The sequence below is a fragment of the Cydia splendana genome, chromosome 17 (assembly GCF_910591565.1).
Source record: "Cydia splendana chromosome 17, ilCydSple1.2, whole genome shotgun sequence".
Lineage (NCBI taxonomy): Eukaryota > Metazoa > Arthropoda > Insecta > Lepidoptera > Tortricidae > Cydia > Cydia splendana.
In genome coordinates this window covers 15751311-15772760 of record NC_085976.1, presented here as the reverse complement: position 1 = coordinate 15772760, position 21450 = coordinate 15751311, and the positions used below count along the sequence as shown (strand labels likewise).

Below are 21450 nucleotides of genomic sequence, written 5' to 3'. Positions count from 1 at the left end.
CATCTAAGCTGTCACAGTCTAATTTTTCTGCATTGAGAGTCATATGTTTAATTAGAGGTAGGTACTACTTATGACGCTAACGGTGTAAGCTAGATGCATTGTAAATTATGACAGATTTAATATTATTAAAGTACGAATGTCGCAAGTATTACTTCTAGATATGGAGTATGTTTTTTTGCTGAATGCTTGCCAATTTTAAAGTCTTTCTACATCTATAATGGTGCATTAAAAATGCATTGTTCGCTCAACCAGGGAGCGAATTATTAATCTGTTAAAACGGTGTCATATTCATGCAAGCGATTATCATTGTTCCATTATAAGATAATCCTTTGTTGAAATAAACCTTTTGTTTTGTGCTTTTTTATACCAATCGCGAACAAGCATAATAATAATATGACGTGTCTGATGGAAAGTATTTAGGTATTTATTTATTTATCATTGATAAAATAATTAAAAGATTAAACGAACTTACCTGTAAGTTTAGTTCTATCTGTATAAAGTTTTAAGTTTTTATTTTCGGCCAACTCTCTGAATATCACGTGAAAAAGTGGCTTCTTCAAGTGAAATAATATATGATATGTCTCGGGCTAAGCAGTATCGTATAATTAGTAATGCGGGCGACAAGTCCACCAATTTTTTCAAAGCAATTTACAGGCGTTGATGCCGCCTAGCAGTAAATGTCACAACAGTAGTATAGCGGCAGTCGCCAACGGAATATTACCTTTGCAGCTAACGCAGTCGCTATTCGCATTTCACCTTTATGTAGGTAACCTATATTACACGAAGTAAAATGAACGAAACGAAGGTTGGCATAAGTGGCTCCTCTGATGTTGCTTATGTCAATAGGCGACGATGACTGCTTACCAACAGGTGGCTCGTCTGCTCGTTTGCTACATATTACATAAAAAAACAGGCCAAGTGCAAGTCGGACTCGCGTTCCAAGGGTTCCGTACATTAAGTTCGACTCACGCTTGACTGCACATTTCTAATAGGTTTTCCTGTCATCTATAGTTACACAGTTCTGTGTATCTTTTTCAAAATTTAGACCTAGTAGTTTCAAATATAGGAAACAAGCCATAGCAGACAGAAGTGATGCAGGTCTAGCTCAATATCAGCACCTCTCAGCAAAAGTACAGCGTCTATGTCGCAGAGACTACAATCAGTATCTTAACTCAATATGCCAAGACATTGAGAATCATGCTGCAACTTTACACACCAGAGATCTCTTCCTTAAAGTGAAAAGTATCACACGAGACTTTAAGCCGAAGACATGGGCTGTCGAAGATGATCAAGGCGTTCTGCTGACACAGATAGATCAGGTCACGGAAAGATGGCGTTTATACTGTGAAGGGTTGTATAAAGAGCCGGGGAACGGAAGAACTGACGACTCAGGATTGCTACCAGCCCACTATGATAACGTCGAGCCTAAGATACTTGAGTCTGAAGTTAGGGGAGCTTTGAAAAAGCTTAAAACCAACAAGTCAGCCGGAAGAGACACGATATTAGCTGAAGAACTTCAAAACCTAGGAGACACAGGTGTTAGAATCCTGTTGGACCTGTGTAACCAGCTTTGGACTACTGGTAAATGGCCAAACGATTGGAAAGAGTCTCTTTTGATACCGTTGCATAAAAAGGGTTCAACGAAGTCTTGTGGAAATTACCGAACAGTAGCGCTCATATCTCATGCTAGCAAAATAATGCTCTACGTCATCAGCGGACGGCTACAATCGTACCTGCAACACCAAATACCAAACGAACAGGCTGGTTTTGTCAAAGGCCGAGGCACCAGGGAGCAAATTGTGAACATTAGACAGATGATAGAGAAGAGCCGAGAGTTTAATGTTCCAATGCTCATGTGTTTTATCGACTACACAAAGGCGTTTGATTGTGTAAGATGGAGTTGTATGTGGAGAATCTTGCAAGAAATGGGCGTCCCTCTGCATCTGATAGCATTGATTAGTAGTTTGTACGAAGATGGAGAATCGAGCATCAAGATCAATGATGTTGTGTCCGGTGCTTTCAAACCAGGAAAGGGTGTCCGCCAGGGATGCATTCTATCACCGCTTCTTTTCAACATCTACGGCGAATATATAATGCGAAGAGCCCTAGAGGACTGGGAGGGAGGCATCTCAATAGGTGGTCACAAGATCAGTAACCTTCGCTATGCAGACGACACAACATTGTTTGCTTCTTCAGAACAGGAACTAGCCGAATTGTTTAGGAGGGTAGAGCGTGAAAGCAAAATGGTAGGGCTCTCGGTTAACAAATCGAAAACCAAAATCATGGTCATTGATCGAGCTGGATTGCTTGTACGGACTGGTGAACTGTCGGACCTCGAATGTGTACAAGAGTTTGTCTACCTGGGCTCACTCATCAGCAATGAGGGCGGCGGTGAGAAAGAAATTCGAAGACGCGCACAGATGGCAAAAGGCGCCATGAGCAAATTGAACACAATTTGGCGGAATAGAAACGTCTCCAATGACACCAAGATGAGACTTGTGCGGTCTTTAGTGTTTTCAATTTTTCTCTACGGCTCGGAGTCATGGTCAATACGGGCAATAGACAGGATAAGAATTGAGGCATTTGAGATGTGGTGTTGGAGGAGAATGTTGCGCATACCGTGGACAGCAAAACGAACCAACAAATCCATTCTCAACCAACTCAGGATCAAATCCAGACTATCCACAATCTGTTACCAACGAGTCCTGGGCTATTTTGGACATATTGCTCGAAGGCAGCCAGATAACCTGGAGAAACTGGTTGTTTGTGGAAAAGTGGATGGCAAGAGGCCGAGAGGACGGTCACCCACCCGTTGGTCCGATCAAGTAAGGAACATTACAGGACTTACTGTCACTACTGCCCTTAGACAAGCCGAAGACAGGGTGAAATGGAAGCAGCTCGTCGAGGCCTCGGTGAAGGCATTTCAAGACAGGCACGACCTTCAGTAATGAAGAAGACGAAGAAGAAGAAGAAGAAGAAGTTTCAGAGAGACGGAATGGTTGGACATACAGATGCACGAGTGATCCTATAAGGGTTCCGTTTTTTCCTTTTGAGGTACGGAACCCTAAAAAGAGTATTCCTATACTATCTATTCTATACTTCGTTGTGTAACGCTGACTGCAGAGCGTAATAAGGCACTCGGAAAACCCATACCAGGCATACACAACATTACAGGCCTAGCAGAGTAGGTAATAATATATATTTACTTGTTCAGGTTAAGTGTAGGTAGTTAACACTAACTATGCTGTAAACGAAGAATTACGACTGTGATTAAACTTACCCGTAGCCAATTAACTATTTTGCTTTACTGCAGAGTTTAGGTACCATGCTCCGCGATTGTGGCGCCATTTAAGGTCCTAGCTGAATTGGTTGTTCAATACTTACGCTATAGAATTTCCAATTTAGCAAGAACCCTAAATGGCATAACAATCCCGTATGGTGACTGTACATAGGTATATACAGTCACCACACGGTACACATAAGGTACATTAATTATGTGTACTTACAATGTAGTAAGATACAAGTTTTTATCAAAAATATCATTTTAATAAAATTATAAGTAAATAAAAAAATCTACTTAGCGTCGATTTATAAAATCGTTGGATAAGAGTTATCTAAAACAAATTTCGAAAATTAAGGTCATTATTAACTTTGAAGCTGTTTCATCTTTACTCAGTCCTGATTATTGAGTTTATCTTATTTTAGATTTAAAGGGCGAAGATTTTACTGCCTAGCCTTTTCATGTCTCCATTAAGCATCATAAGACTAATATTTAAACGCTAACAGTTTCAATACAAATTATTTAAGTAACATGTTTCAATAGTATAAGGTAAACAAACGAGAGTGCTCGACATGATAAGGACTAATAGATGACACCTTGCTGTCACCTCTGTTGACAATGACTTATGTTTCAAGATGACATGTACTGGGACCGCGTCGAGCACTAGTACGTTTACCTTACTCAATTGTGAACTTTGTATTTTTTTTTGTTTTTGAATGTACTTATTACAATTTACAATAAAAGTGCACCCGAATTATTATTTAAAACTACTAACGCTCATTAAATATGTAAGAAATGCAGATCAAAGACCAAACAAAGTGATGAAACGTAAAAGAAATCCTTTATGAAATTTTTTATTTCTTTAATTATAGTTATGGAAACTGTTCAGTAACATTAGTGACTGAACTTTATGCATTAGTAAATAAGCTTCCGAATCACACTTCTTTTACAAATAAACGACCGATAATTAGACAGATAATAGCTATGTAATTTACCAAGTGCACTTGTGTTCGGTGCCATAAGACTCTAAAGGGGTACAATTTAAATAAAACCGGGCAAGTGCGAGTCGGACTCGCGCACGAAGGGTTCCGTACCATAATGCAAAAAAAAAACAAAAAAAAAGCAAAAAAAAAACGGTCACCCATCCAAATACTGACCACTCCCGACGTTGCTTAACTTTGGTCAAAAATCACGTTTGTTGTATGGGAGCCCCATTTAAATCTTTATTTTATTCTGTTTTTAGTATTTGTTGTTATAGCGGCAACAGAAATACATCATCTGTGAAAATTTCAATTGTCTAGCTATCACGGTTCGTGAGATACAGCCTGGTGACAGACGGACGGACGGACGGACGGACGGACGGACGGACAGCGAAGTCTTAGTAATAGGGTCCCGTTTTACCCTTTGGGTACGGAACCCTAAAAAGGAGTGTCCTTAGTTCCTTGGAGCTTGGGACGGATGTTGGTGTGGGATGCTACCTGCGTAGACACACTGGCACCGTCCCACCTCCATCGGACTACTGTAAAAGCGGGCGGAGCGGCGGAAAGCGCCGAAATTCTAAAACGTAACAAATATAAGAGCCTCGGTAGAGAGTACCATTTTGTACCATTTGGAGTAGGGTGGTTCAAAAAACATTTTTTTTTATTTTCCTACGGGGCACCCCCTTATTTTGTTACACTTATTATGCTGATAAAATACACCAAGTTTCGTAATTTTATCTCAACTACAAGGGGGTGCTACAACACTTTGAAATTTTTCAAAGTTGTATGAAATCCAAAAAAAAAAGTTTTTATTATTCAGAATTTTATTTTAGTATCTGGTTTCACACTATTTGCACATGTGATTTATAAGTTTTTAAGTAGAAAAACATTTTTATTTCTATTTTTTATAATTTTTCAAAAGTAAGATTTTTTGAATTTCACCTAAAAAAATCATAAAAACTAGAAATAAAAATATTTTTTTACTTAATAACTTTTAAATCACACTTTCAAATAATGTGAAAACCACTACTTACATAAAAATCTTTAAAAAAATAAAAATCTTACTTTTGAAACATTATAAAAAATAGAAATAAAAATGTTTTTCTACTCAAAAACTTATAAATCACATGTGCAAATAGTGTGAAACCAGATACTTAAATAAAATTCTGAATAATAAATACTTTTTTTTTGGATTTCATACAACTTTATCATGCGAACGGCTAAGGAGTGGAATTCACTTCCTGCAAATCTATTCCCAGTCCACTATAACTTGGATCTCTTTAAATCGAGAGTGAATAGACATCTTTTAGGTAAGCATGTTCCATCCTAGACTGCATCGGCACTTACCATCAGGTGAGATTGTGGTCAAATGTTTACCTTTTTCCAATAAAAAAAAAAAAAAAAAAAAACTTTGAAAAATTTCAAAGTGTTGTAGCACCCCCTTGTAGTTGAGATAAGATTACAAAACTTGGCGTATTTTGTCACGTAACAAAATGAGGGGGTGCCGCTTCTTCTAACTAGAGTTTGAATTTTTCCCATACAAACGTGAACCACCCTAATTTGGAGTTGAAACTCTAGGTCCATGGGGTCAGCGCGCATAAGTTGTTCGCAGAAATCGCGAAGCGTCTGGTTGACGTAACTGGTGACCGAAGAGCTGGCGGCTACCTCGCACAACGTATCAGCATTGCGATACAGCGAGGAAATGCCGCCAGCATCCTTGGTACAATGCCTCAAGGGCCTATTTTAGATTTAAGCTAGTTATTAATTTCGTTTAGTAGTACCACTGTATATATATTGGCAATTTAAAATGATTGAAAAAAACATAGGTATAAGAGCGGTAATTAAGTTTAAAAATAAAAATCATCATACAATACGTCGTTAACAGCTCCAGCTATCCAAACACATTGTAGAACAATAGTTATATTTAGACACAATGTCAAAATATCCTAAAATCACTATAAAACACATAACGCCGGGCTAACCGCCATCCCCACCAACTAACATTGACTAACTGTTGGACCGACAAAGTTGTAATAATCACACGCTCCAATGGATGTTAGGACTTTGTCACTATACCTACTACCGTTAATGTGTCATTTTACCGCAAATATTTGCGGTCACCGACCGAACTTTTACTTTGACATAGTTCTGGACTAAAGGTCGGTGAACTTTGATTTTGATGATATTTCTGTCTTTTTTGTTACATTATAAAACCGTGATTGGTCGTTATTACTCGAGTTTACAATTATACGGGGTAGGTACCCCGTTGAGTCATACGACAATTAAAAACATTGCATAGCAATTTTTTTTTCTATAAACTTGTAGGCATGGTTATTTTTGTTCAGCCAAAAACTGGACTGAGATCGGTTTTAACCAACTTTAATTTACAACCAGAAATATGAGTATTTACGCATCCTTGACTTTGAAAAACAAAAAAAAACTTAGTTTTTCTTTAATTTTATGACCCCGATAGCAAATTACAGAGTGCATAATTGTTTTCCATCGAATTTTCTCGGAAACTCTCGTATTTGTCATGCCGGTTCAGTCAACCTCAGTACTTTCTGTACCGAGACTGAGAAATAATAGTAAGACACGTTCGTATGTTTCCGTGAAAATACGATGGAAAATAATTACGCACTACATCTGTAAATGTACTTATTTCCATTTTTTGCAATAAGGACCAACCACACCGTAACTTAAGAAAATTCATCGCGTACGCAGAAGGGCATTTTTATTTAAAGATGTACTCAAAATTTTTTGTGTTAGAATTGGGAATTTTTATATTATTTCTACTCAGAATTACTAGATTTTCCATTTTTTGGTCCGTTTGGTTACGGTTTTCAATACAACCTTCTATGACCGTAGCAAAACGGACAAAAAAAAATTTTGGGGACCGTTTTTTTCTTATGTTAGGATCGAAAGAGCCCGTGATTCTGAGTCGAAAAAATATAAAAAATCCAAAATCTAAAATGCAAGTTGGGGGTACAACTTTAAATAAAAATGCCCAGAAAAATGAATACCGAAAACGTAAGACGCTGTATAGGTATACGCTGTTGTATGGTCGGCTCTTTAGGCCGTTTAGCCAGGTCAATAGGTTACTCAACTATCCTATTATTTTAACCTAGCATTCGATTATGCCACGATCGATACCGTAAATAAGCGGGGTCTTGTTAAACATTTATAGTTAGTCCCAGGTGGTCTTGCCTTCCACCCATTAATAATAAACGCGTAGTTAGTGGATTACGCGGTAAGTACTTTTTGTTTACAGTTGGCCGTAACTGTAATGGATGAGGTTTGTGTGCAATTTTAAGTAGTCTTTTGTGTTTCTGAGATAATTATTTAAAAAAAATCAGGCAATAAAATCCATATTACGGATAGGTTGAATAATTCAAACAATACATTTATTGTACTCCTCAAACGATGACGACGAACGAAATGATACTTTTAAAAATTATACAATACAATACAATACAAATACTCTTTATTGCACACCTCAATAAAAGAAGACAATACAAAAGAAAACAGAAATACAAGCAGAGGTAGACAACAGGCGAATTAGGCAGGGGGGATTATGAAGACTTTGACTTCCTATTTTTCATACAAATTAATTATTCTACTTATATCTAAGGAAATTGACAGATACAACGGCGGCAATACCTATAATGATTGTTTTCCATCGTATTTTCAACCTGTACTTTTTGTACCGTGACTGACTGAAATAGTAAGACACGTTCGTACGTTTCCGTGAAAATACGATGGAAAATAATTTTGCACTACATTCTGTACGCCGCAACAGCTGCAATTGTCATTCGAACGTCACCTTAACAGCCATACAAATGTAGTGCAAAATTATTTTCCATCGTTTGTTTTTCACGTAAACGTACGAACGTGTCCTGCTATTTCAGTCAGTCTCGATACAAAAAGAACTGAGGTTGACTGAAGTAGCATGACAAATACGAACGTTTCCGCGAAAATACGATGGAAAACAATTATGCACTACATTTGAAATGGCCGTGAGAAAATTCATTCAATTGTTTATCTTGTTCTAGCGTAGTAAATTCAAAATTCAAACTCTGTTCTAATTCCGATGAGGTCATTATGCATGGTGGGACAGAGCTCAAAAACTAGTTCCACTGTTCAAACTAATGAGTATGCATTGAAATTTAGTTCAGATAATGCTGATATATTACCGCGAAACATCAATTGAAAATGGCCACGTATTCCAATTGATTTCGCGAACGAGAGAATTAATTTCTCGTGTGAGATGAAAATCCTACCCAATATACAGGGTGACTTCAAATCGGTAAAACAAAACACTTAATTGTGGCTCAATGAATGCCACATAGTATACTGCATTCCACCGTTGTTGAAATTAGCTGTATTTAATTATCTATAATTTTCCAATAAAACTAATTATTAAGAGCCAACAGGAGTGGTCATTTCTCCATACAAACGTACTCCTCGTTTACCTCCGTGGTTTTTGAAGCTGGACCAATGATTTTTTCAACACAGATTAATATTGTCAATATCTGTGTCGAACCGTTTTGCTTTTTTTGATATTTTTGTTTTTTAAGGCGCTAGAGCCCTTCAAAAATGGCCAAAATGGCCTAATTGACTATGCCGCAATGAGAGGCGTGGCATTCAAAACTGATATCAATTAGCCAAATTACCCTCCTTTGCGTCGCGCAGTCGGGTAAAAAGCAAAACGGTCCGACGCAGATAATTTCATAATCATTTAGATTTCCAAATTTGGTTACGATTGGTTAAGTTTTGGAGGAGGAAACAGAGGAGTACGAAACCTCGATTTTTGAGATTTTTATGCAGGATTTTTCGCCTTGTCCTTATCGCACTACTTTTAGGTGCCGCTTCCGTTAGCGAGACGGGTATATTTACCTAAAATATTTAAAACTCAGCTCCTGTTTCGTCTTAAAGTCCCGAAGTGTTGTTACTCCGAATTAAATAACTAACTGTCATACCTAGCTGTCTCTCTTATTTTCTTTGATAAGTGACAATTACTAATCAAAACAAGTTTATTACTTCATAAATTCATACTGTGGCAGGTGATAACCAAAGAAGAAAGTGTTCATTTGAAATACTTCAAACTTCTTTGTTAATCATTATGTTAGGATAACCATGTGAAACCTACAAAAATGGTATAGACTAAAACTTGAAAAAAAAAATTCTTTTGATTATTTTAAAAGCATGAAACATAATTGAGGGGCTTAGTTTAGGGAAGATGTGTGTAAAGCATTGATTGTGTATATTACCAATTTGAATTCATCCTGTATTTTCATTATTCGCAAAAGCTTTATTTTCTAAACGTATACAGGGTGATTCATGAGACGTGAGCAGGACTAATCCTGCACACTCAGTAACTGATAATTGATCGATCACCGTCGTATTTAGGGGAAACAAACACACTTTTTCCTATTTTTTAACTTTTTGGTGAGGGCAAATTTAATCTTCTACAATCATGGTCACCCTACAAGACCTAATTAATAAGCATAAAACCTCTTTAATTTTTGATTACGAAGAAAATAAACTGTCAAACTTGAGTGAGATACAAGTTTTCAAAAGTAACCAGACCGCGATGACAGTGGTGACATTCAATTTGACACAGAATATCGGTAGTTTAGTATTCTAATTTTAGGGTGACCACGCATGTCGTAAATAAATTAATAACTTTTTTTTTCAACGTGACTAGAAAATTAACGTTAACCTCACTAATACTGATACGAAAGTGTTGCTTATAATCTACGAAATGCGCAGTATTAGTCCTGCTCACGTCTCCTGAATCACCCTGTATATTCTCGTTAGTTAATTCGATCGTTATTACTGTTATTAGCGCCGGTTGCTTCTCATTGCAGCTTATATAGCTCTAATATAGCTGCTATTGTGTGGCAATAAACTTCTTTAGTATGTTATTATGGCACCTTTTAGTTTTATAGGCAAACGTGAAAGTAATTATAGATAGGTAATATTTCTTTGCCGCTAAACCTATAATAATTCTTTCATCTTTTGTTTTATAAATCTCGTGAAAGCAACCTCCAGCAAATAATATTAAAATGTACACACCGATAAATTATTTCCCATTTTACTGACTCCTGTAAAACCGTGGAACACCGAAACTATTATCTAAATTTGTACCTCCTAACTTTTTTATTTAGCTTTTTTTAGAAATACAATATCAAAGCATTTCCTTAGTACGAGAGACTCTATAGGTATTCTATAGATTTCTTATATATGTATAAACAAAATAGGTACCAATACTTATTAAAAAAGTTTTTTTTTTTATTAAGGGTAATTTATTTTTATTAAATTTTAGTTTTAATATAATTCAAATATAAAGTCACAATAAAAAACTAAATATGTAAGTACAGAAGTAGTGCATAATTATTTCCCTTCGTATTTTCACGGAAACGTACGTGTCTTGCTATTTCAGTCAGTCTCGGTACAAAAATTACTGAGGTTGACTGAAGTAGCATGACAAATACAAACATTTCCGAGAAAATACGAAGGAAAACAATTACGCACTACATCTGTATATGAAGTATTTAATAACTAAGCTACTGATGAAATAAATTAACAACCCGAACCCTACTAAAGCCTTAACCGACAAGAGGCAAGCAATAAATTAGCAGCTTCGAAATGATGCGTAACATTTCAACAACTAATAAATAATTTAAATATTAATCCTATTAAAAGTTTCCCGTGTTACATCGGTTTTGGCGAGATTACTTTAGAACGACTTGTACATTTCGGACCGCTACTCCCCTCTCCCTGGCTGTAATTCGGGCGACAGAGGGGAAGGTGTGCGTGTATTAACGGTCCGAATTGTAGAGAGTTTGAAGTAGGTTCCCGAGCAAACAATTAGAGAAAGTTAAACATTAGGCCCTGAAACTATAGGCAATTTCTCATTAAGGCGAAAACGTGTTGTAGTTTCGCTTTCGGTCACAAATATGCATACATATTTCAACCTTGGTTATTAGCTTAAAGTAAATGATGACATTCGTAGAAAATCGCGATCTGTCTTGTTTATTGTTTTGTGTTTACATTACAAATGTAGCCTTTCTGAAGTATTGGTGTCGCCTGTTGTTTTTTTCTTTCAAACATTCAATTAATTTTCATTTATAGTGCGACATAAAATAAGAAATTAAATAAAATGCAACTAAAAAATCTCATACCAAATAAATTGTTGCCATGTTTAAGCATTTGACGTCAAAAAAGTGCAAGTATGCTTTAATACGTTCGTTCTCTGTTCGTAGTCGCTTTCCTTTACAAAGCGGGAAAACGCTGGGATCCGACTACGAGCGTAGCGCAACGAAAACGTTAGCAGTAAATGCTATTGATAAAATAAATCTAACATTATTGTTTCATCCGTTCTAGGAAAAGAATTGAAGTTATAAAACAAACCCATTAGTTTCTTAATTTAACTGTTTTAACTTCATTGACGTTTGGCTGTTTAGTGTACGCGCGCTATTGGGGTAAAGAAAAGAACAGAAGAAAATAAAACTTTGTTGCTTGTCTTCACTCTGACGTTCATTGGCTAGGTGTTAGGTAGTTCTTTAAAAACTTAAAGTTCGAATTAGCTAACGATAAAAATTTAGAAGAAAATTTTAAGAAATTTGTTATTTTCATATTTTAGTAAGGTACTCGTAAATGTGTCTAAAGGGGCCCACAGATTACCAGTTCGCGGACGATATCAGCCTGTCAGTTGTTCGGAGCTGTAAAATTTTGCATTTAACTGACAGGCCGATATCGTCCGGCGGACTGGTAATCAGTGGGCCCCTTATTAAAACATGTGTACGGGCGTCCGCTAGCTAAGCTAGCGCGGTTGCACGGCGCGGGTGAGCGGGTTACCGAAAAATAGTAGGTATAGTTCGTAGCTTCCTAATAGAGCTCGACGCCTAATCCTATTGTCTATTGTTAAGTAAAACCGCTCGTGCCACGTGCCACAACCACCTGCATAAAAAATCGTTCGATTACTTTACCCAAGTAATTGAATTACAACTCCTATGGAAATTGCAATAAGATCCAAAATGAACTAATATTGTTACGTTGTGTGTGGTCCGTTCAACTCGCCGGCACCCAGTACTTGGGCTACTGAGTGCCGGCGAGTCGAACGCTACAGAACCAGTCTAAATGTGTCATCGAGATGCGTAACAAAGGCGCGTTATCGTAGAGCGCACCTACACTGGTTTTTTCAGCGTTGGACTAGCCCGCGCTCAGGTGCCAAATAGAATAATTATGACCCTTTTTTGCAGGTAAGTTGCACGTGCGGTTTTACTTAACAATAGACAATAGGATTAGGCGTCGAGCTCTATTAGGAAGCTACAAACTATACCTACCTATGAGAGCGTTGCTAACTGGCGCGGACGCATGCTACGGATTTTACCTACCCTCCTAAGACCTCATACAAATGAAAAATCCAAAATTTTCTACTGAAATTTGAACCTATAATGTAGGATATAAGAGTTGATTTTGCGTTGTTTGAAAATTGAACGAAGCAAAGCAAAAGCGACTCTGTTCCAATTGAATATGATTTAGATTTCATCGAACTGAATAAGTACTATAGGTAGAACCTTAGGAGGTTATAATGGTTTAGGTTTAGGCCCATGTCTACAGATTCCAAATTCTACAGATTCTCTAATTTACGGATTCCCCATTTAAGGTTCCCAATTCTACAGATTCTCTAATCTACAGATTCCCAGTTTAACAGATGACCAATTATACAGGTTCCCAATTCTACAGATTCTCTAATCTACAGATTCCCAATTTAACAGATAACCAATTATACAGGTTCCCAATTCTACAGATTCTTAATTCCACAATTTCTCATCTCTACAGTATCCAAAAGAAAAGGATGAGTATAGTTTTCCTGGTTCTTACTGACTGACAAATTGGTTTGATCAACTATATCTTATCATATTTTTATCTTCTAAGGTGATATTATAATAATATTTATTATAGCGTCCAACGAGCAATTCTTGTTTATTTATTTATTTATATGTTTATTTATATATAGGGATTACTATATTTTAGGGATCTCGGAAACAGCTCTAACGATTTCGATGAAATTTGCGATATGGGGGGTTTCGGGGGCAATAAATTGATCTAGCTAGATCTTATCTCTGGAACAACGCGCATTTTTGAGTTTTCATGTTTTCCGAGCAAAGCTCGGTCTCCCAGATATTAATATATATATCTTTTTCTTTGTCCGTTAGGGTGGAGCGTCGTTGTATGGAAAAAAATAAAAAATTGATTATCAATGTGGAACCGGTACCAAAAGTTGCAGTTTGTCATGTAGATTATAGTGATTATATCAAGTTTCAAAATCAACACCACTTTTAGCCCTCTACTCAGCCTCTAAAGAAATTAATATAGGTAAATTTTCATCAATTATTAAAATATATACTATTTCACTAATATGTGTACATTTTATTGAAATTATATAATACTTAATAAGCATATAATAAGTTATTACCAAAATTCTAGTGCATTTTTTCAATATTTATGCAATAATATAATTTCAAAATTTCACATTAATCAGCAATTTCATGCAAAACAAGGAAAATGCTACAGTGTATAAAAAATACATGCGTTATTTTTTTTAGATATTCTTGTGTCAAAGTAACGATGTTATTTATTACGAAAAGTATCATTTTACTGCAAAAAAAGGGTTACTTATACGTTTAAATAAGCGTCAAACTTCGCCCTTCGGCGTCGCTTACGCCCTTTTTGACTCATGTTCACACGTATGTTAGGCATATATATACTTATATTAGTATTCTTTTTATTATCTTATCATGTTCAAAATAGTTTTCACGATTCTGTTATGGGTTGTAAACTCCAATTTGTGCACAATATCCGGGTTAAAGGGCATTTTCCATAAAACCCCTATTTACGTGGTTTTACCGTGTCATAAAAATATACGTTATAAACAAAAATAAGTATAGGAATCGAGTATATCTGTAAGAAAAAGATGTTATTTAATGAATAAAACTTGTTTTTAAAAAAATAAGCATAAATTAAATTTATTAAAAATATACATATATTGCTATATATAATCGAATAGTAGAGGGCTAAAAGTATATACCAATATTTTTTAAATTGTTTTTCCCTTAAATAATAAAAAATTAGATTAGATTCAAGAATTTTGGATTTCGCTCCACCCTATTGTCCGTCCCTGCTCCCGTTATCTGGGGTCGGGTCTCCTCACACTTCTGCGCCAGGCCCATCGGTCCCGGATTGTCAGTTTTGGCAATTGGGCTTTCTTAAGGACTCTCTCGATGTCCAGGTCAATGGCGGGCGGCCGCTACCTCTCTTGCGTTCTGGTAAGTTAAGAGCGATTTTAACCACATGGTCTTCACTGCGTCTCATTACATGGCCATACCATCTAAGGCGACGCGAGACTCTGTCATTTTGTCTGTGATAGGCGCGACCTTAAAACTGCCCCGTATGTGCTCGTTACGCACCCTGTCCATCCTGGTTACCCCTCCCGCCCACCGCAGCATCTTCATTTCGTTTACGTGGGCTTTTTGCTCGTGTGTCTTCTTTACTGTCCAGCATTCCGATCCGTACAGTAATACCGGGCGAACTGCTGTCTTATAGACTTTGCCCTTCGTTTTTATAGGCATGCGGGGGTCACACAAAACTCCAGTGAGAGTCCGCCATTTTTGCCACGCTAGATTTATTCGGTGCGTAACATCTATATTGGCATCCGCCGTAAGCATGGAGCCCAGATATTTGAACTTGTTGACTGTAGGGATGGGTGCTGATCCAATGCAGATTGTTTCAGGGGATGTACTCCCGCTGAAGGGGCATTTCAGATACTCTGTCTTGCTCCTGCTCACTCGGAGTCGATGGATCTCGAGAGAATGTGTCCAGGTATTTAAAAGTACTTGCAGATGTTGTGCAGTATTAGCCGCCAGTACAATATCATCGGCGTACAGCATCGTCCACGGTAATGGTGCCGGAATGTGGTTTGTGAGATAATCCATCACGAGATTGAACAGGAACGGGCTCAGTACAGATCCCTGATGAACGCCCACCTTGACCTCGAACGCATTACTTAAGCCTGCTAAGGTTTTGACTCTTGTACTGACGTCGTTGTACATGTCTTGTATTAGGTATATAAAGTATTCTGGCACTTTCTGCGCCCTTAGAGCCTGCCACACTAGTTTACGGGGCACCCTATCAAAGGCCTTCTCGAGGTCAATGAATACAAGATGCAGGTCTTTTTTGTTTATTCTATGTTTTTCCATCAAGATTCTGACCGCCTGTATAGCATCCGTGGTTGATTTGGATGCCGTGAAACCAAATTGATTTGGGGAGATATCTGTTAGAGACGAGAGACGGCTATTTAAAATTCGTTCCCATATCTTTAGCGTATGTGAAGTCAGTTTAATTCCTCTGTAGTTTAGATTACTTGTTCCTCTGTAGTTGTAGTTAGATGTTAATATACATATATATATATAAATATTACAGTAAAATTGAAAATCGTATACATATTTTCAGATATGACCGTGCTAATGCTGTGTTACATTTATTATTGTAGTAGATACATTATTTTCTGAAGTGCTGACAATCTGTAGAATTGGGAATGTGTAGGACTGGAAATCTGTTTGACTGGGAATCTGTAGAATTGGGAGTTTGTGGAAATGGGAATCTGTAGAATTGAGAATATGTAGAATTAAGATTCTGTAAAATTGAAATTATGTAGAATTGGGAATCTGTAGAATTGAGAATATGTAGAATTAAGATTCTGTAAAATTGAAATTACGTAGAATTGGGAATCTGTAGAATTGTGATTATGTAGAATTAAGATTCTGTAAAATTTAAATTATGTAGAATTGGGAATCTGTAAGATTGAAAATCTGTAGGATTGGGAATCTGTAATAGAAATCTGTAGAACTGGGCCTTGGCACCCGCGTGCGTGCGCCTGCTCCGTACACCCGCGCCTGTCAAAGAAGAATATCGTTATAACTTCTTGCTACTTATACTCGATTTATTTTAATAGCATTATGTCAATGAGAATTTTATTTTTAAATAGGTATCATTTGATTTAATCGTTGCTCAGCATTGTAAGGTATAAGCGTCATAAAATATGTCAGCGTGATTGATGGGAACTAACTTACTTAATAATAGCTCAGGACCATGCAGCATAAAGTACTAAGTCTCACTCATGGAGTACACCAACTTAACCTCTTAGTTTAACAACGCTTTCAGAGCCCTAATTTCTAGGACACAGGAACCATATTCGCCTAAAATTTATTCCGATAACGGCAGCGTAACTTTGTTTATTAGTGCATTCCGGAATTCAACCTATAGCTCCCACAAGTATGAATACAGTCATAGATTTCATCCCACAGACTTCGCATTATAAAGCGTTACAAGTACTAATTTATGGTATATTTGAGAATTCACTGTTATTACGTAATGGAACTCTTTTGGTGATTGCAAAACACTACGCAACACTAGGTAGGTACTCTGTTGTATGTGACACAGACTTTTTTTTAAATTGAATACTGAAAATAGTCTTGTAACGAAATAACGCTAAGACGCACTCTCGCACGTTCTGTGTTAATTGTAGTAAGTATATTTGCTGAATAAATATAGTAGAAAAATAATAATAGCGAGAATCAATGTATATAGCTGATCAAGCCAATCTTGTCAGTAAAAAAAGGCGCGAAATTCAAATTTTCTATGGGACGATATCCCTTCGCGCCTACATTTTTCAAATTTGCCGCCTTTTTCTACTGACAAGATCTGCTTGACCAGCTATACTTACAAAGTTTTTTAAAAGAATAATTTGTTCTTATGACGTCGGAGTAGATACGACGAAATAGACTTGAGGATGGTCACGTTTTATCTAAGTTAATCTATGGTCCTTTAGTGGTCCATATAATATTAGAATCGTTCATGCTTGTTCTAACGTAAGTAAAGACCTGACGTGGACGCTACAAGTGAGGTGGCCGGTTGTTATTTAATACTAGCAAAGATAATTAATTGTAATAGAGAGGCAAAGTCTAAGAAAAAGGCGGTATTTGACATCCAAAACAGATGGCGCTGTACTGCGCCATATGTTTTGCGGTCACTGAATTGTCAAACGTCAACTTTTGACGATCAAATTTACCGCAAAATGTATGGAGCTCTGCCGTACCTACGTGTACAGCACGATGTCGTTTACCTGTCAAATTCGAAGCACGAAATTGTCTTATATTTTACGCATCTTCAATGTATCTTTGATACTAGTAATTATGGAAGCGACAATGAGTGGTGACTATATGAGTTCACTATGTCTAGTACTCATAGGGATGTGATCCATGCATCACAAGTATGAAGTTCAGTATATTGAAAGCTCAATGTGTAAAGGTACGGAATATTGCATGTTGAAAGTTTGTTAGGTTTGCAACTAGCCGGCTTTAGTACTAAGTTGATAGCTTGTGCAATAATTACATTTTGACCGGTATGGATACTGATTACTGATGAAGTGGTTGGAAAACTGTTTCACTAATACAAATGTAATCTGTGTTCACCTTTGGGGTATATTCCCATTTATCCCCACGGACACAGGTGGGAATAGGTGTTTTCATATAGAACATTCGCATTTGTCCCCGCCTCATGTATGGCGACGGTCACGTGGGGCGAGAACAAATGAGTATACACCACTTCTGACTTTTGGATATATAACATTGGCTCAAGGTTTGTAACACCCCTGGAGTTGCAGACGTCCATAGGCTACGGTGAATGCTTACCAACTGGCGGGATGCTAGTTTACCGGCGACGTGGTATTAAAAACAATCGCGCGCAATCTTAATTCGCGCAAATTAAAACTACCCGTCTCGCTCTAAACTTATAAAGAGAACTAGTCATTCAATACTTTACAGCATAGTCTAATAAAACATGGTATTCTCTTCCCAGAGTGACACAAGCCTACGTCACAATAACATTGCCACTTTATATAGCGCTATTGCATATTATTATATAGCGCTGTCGCATGATGACGTAGGCTTGTGTGGTCTTCTCTTCCCAGAGTGACACAAGCCTACGTCACAATAACATTGCCACTTTATATAGCGCTATTGCATATTATTATATAGCGCTGTCGCATGATGACGTAGGCTTGTGTGGTCTTCTCTTCCCAGAGTGACACAAGCCTACGTCACAATAACATTGCCACTTTAATATAGCGCTATTGCATATTATTATATAGCGCTGTCGCATGATGACGTAGGCTTGTGTGGTCTTTTCTTCCCAGAGTGACACAAGCCTACAATAACATTGCCACTTTATATAGCGCTATTGCATATTATCATATAGCGCTGTCGCATGATGACGTAGGCTTGTGTCAGTCACGTGGTCGGAAGAGAGTACCAGGCGGAGTATATTATTATACTATGCTTTACAGCATTTTATCACTTGTCATTTCAACCTCCCAAATTAAACTAAACAAACCATAAACTTGCATGTTTAACTCCTTTTGGCACCGTAATTACGCAGAATAAAGTAATTAAAACATCGTAAAACTTAATTAATCCAAACTCCAAAAATTTTTCCCGCTGACAAACAATTGCCTGGCGACGTGGACCCTTATTATTGTTTAACTTATGCAATTACTTGGGTTTGAGCAGATTTCATAGTGAGGTCTAATTCAGGTTGGGAGTAATTAGGCACGGGAAACTACCACACGATATAGATTATCTTCCACTAGATGCACATAATTTATTGACGTAATGTGGCTTTCCATCAGAGAAATTTATGTGCATAAGGAACGTTTCCGTCAGAGAAGGGTCCTTATCCTTAAGCCACGAATATACGGTATAGTAGTCTTATGGAGTATTCCACGATCTATCCGTATGCATGCATGCATTTAACTCGTTCATTTGATTTTAGTTATTTTTTTAAATATAAGACATTTTCGACTCTCTTGTCACGGAAAAAAGGTCTACTTACAATAAAATTGAAATCAAGCAAAACACCGTGGTTATTAGTTTTTTTTAAGTTTGTACATTTGTGTGTAAATTTTATAAACAGCTTGCGGATAAGAAAGCAGTACCTAATTGAATAATTTCAATGAAATTTGATTAGTAACAATCGGTTGATTTTTGTGCATAACTTTGTATTAATGGTTTTTAATATAGGTACTCCATCTAGTAAATAGTGATCTCTGCTCTACACAGTGCATTAGGTTAAAGGGATTTTAGAAACAATACAATTGGCGTGAAACATGATTTTAAAGCAGTCCTAAATAAATATAGGCCTGAACATTGTATATACCACTTACCAACTTATTTTGGGGTAAGCGCTGAGGGCATTCCAAAACCGGGCGGTTTCGGCGCCCTCGTTCTAAGAAAAGTCGTTCGGGGCCTTAAAAAGCCGACAGAAGCAAAGAAGCGACGTACGAGCCGCGTTGCGGGCGCTTCAAAGGGCCTACCGAGAACCGCGTTCGACGTGTTGCCTCCCTGTTACAATTATGTACAAATTTACAAGTGCGACAGAAAGGCAACACATCGAACGTGGTTCCCGGTACGCCCTCAGAGCCGGGCGCCTTCTGACATTTTGAAATTTTGCCATAAAGGCCAATTCGAACGTGCCTGATAGTATTAGCATCTACAAAAACAACCTTTAGGCCCACTTGCACCATCCCACTAACCCGGTTAAACCGTTAACCCAGTGTCAAATTGTACTGGTAGCCATGGTAACTCGAGATTTAACCGGTTAACCCCCGGTTAGTGGAATGGTGCAAGTGGCGCTTAGTCTATTATCGGTGTTCGTGTTAATAATGCTCAATAATTACCTCAAAACGAATTCAAACCTGTGAATTGCCTTTGCTGCGGCTGGTACAGATAACACCGTCACGCTATATTTGTTTGCCAATTGGCTTTCTTTGTGCATGACTGTCAGGCCAATTCGACCTTAAATTGACATAATAATGATATATAATGATGTCATTTAGTTATCATGCGTCTCGCTCGCGCGAATACATGCGCCAATACCTACGAGCGAAATGCACGATAACTGAATGACATAATTTTGATGTCGGTGTACGTAACACAGTGTATATTTTTCTTGCAATTGAAGTGGAAATAGCAACATATAACTCGGTCATACATGAGTATTTTATCCTCGACCTATATCGGCCCTCGCTTGCGCTCGGACTCGCTCAAAAAATTGCTCTATTATGCTCTTGGTCTTGATGTATAATCTACTACATATTTTATACAAGTGAATTATAACCAGATGTTTACCAAGGATTTTCAATGCCACTATTTGCTAATGTTCAGATTCAGATGACAAAAACTGAGCATGCCTCTGCTTCACACACTCCAAAATACCCATTTAGTTGACATAAACGTACAAAAAGGCTCACATACCCCTTTGAGACCTAGATGTTAATTTAACTGAACTTTTTATCGCATTAAAACTTCTCCGGAGCATTTCGTTGTAAAAACACAAGACCTAGTTATCCTGTGTCGCAGAGGGGTCGAGACGTAACGCTAGTATAGCTATAGTGTCGAAAATAGCAGTAGGTTAGCAGTAGTAGGTAGGGACGGCAGACGATGAATCGCGGCGGTGAATTTTGTACATCGTTATGAGTGTGGAATGTAGAGAGAGGGCACTCTCTTCGGGGCGGGTGTTGTGGATCAAAATCCAAGGAGAATTCCATCATCATCATCAAAATCCAATGAGAATCCAGCGCTGGTGGCCTAGCGGTAAGAGCGTGTGACTTTCAATCCGGAGGTCGCGGGTTCAAACCCCGGCTCGTACCAATAAGTTTTTCGGAACTTATGTACGAAATATCATTTGATATTTACCAGTTGCTTTTCGGTGAAGGAAAACATCGTGAGGAAACCGGACTAATCCCAATAAGGCCTAGTTTCCCCTCTGGGTTGAAAGGTCAGATGGCAGTCGCTTTCGTAAAAACTAGTGCCTACGTCAAATCATGGGATTAGTTGTCAAGCGGACCCCAGGCTCCCATGAGCCGTGGCAAAATGCCGGGATAACGCGAGGAAGAAGAAGATGGAGTAACTGACATTCGGAACTCCGTCGGTACCTACCTAAAGGTAGCGGCCCTTATAATATTTATAAAAAAATAAAAATTGTGAAAGGAAGGGGCTTACTTTGGTACACTTACGATAAATTGTGTAAAGATATTTTCCATAAATGAATACCCAGGGACGAAAATGG

At 37.6% G+C, this 21450-nt stretch overlaps 1 protein-coding gene across 1 annotated transcript in view; it reads right to left on the bottom strand.

Annotated features, from left to right (window-relative positions):
* Window positions 1-14639: 14639 nt before the first annotated feature.
* The window catches only part of LOC134798981 (uncharacterized), an 83069-nt gene continuing 76258 nt past the window's right edge, over window positions 14640-21450 (bottom strand). The window contains exon 3 of the mRNA XM_063771406.1: window positions 14640-15598. Coding sequence (XP_063627476.1) covers window positions 14640-15598 — 959 coding nt within the window. The remainder of the gene's footprint in view (window positions 15599-21450) is intronic.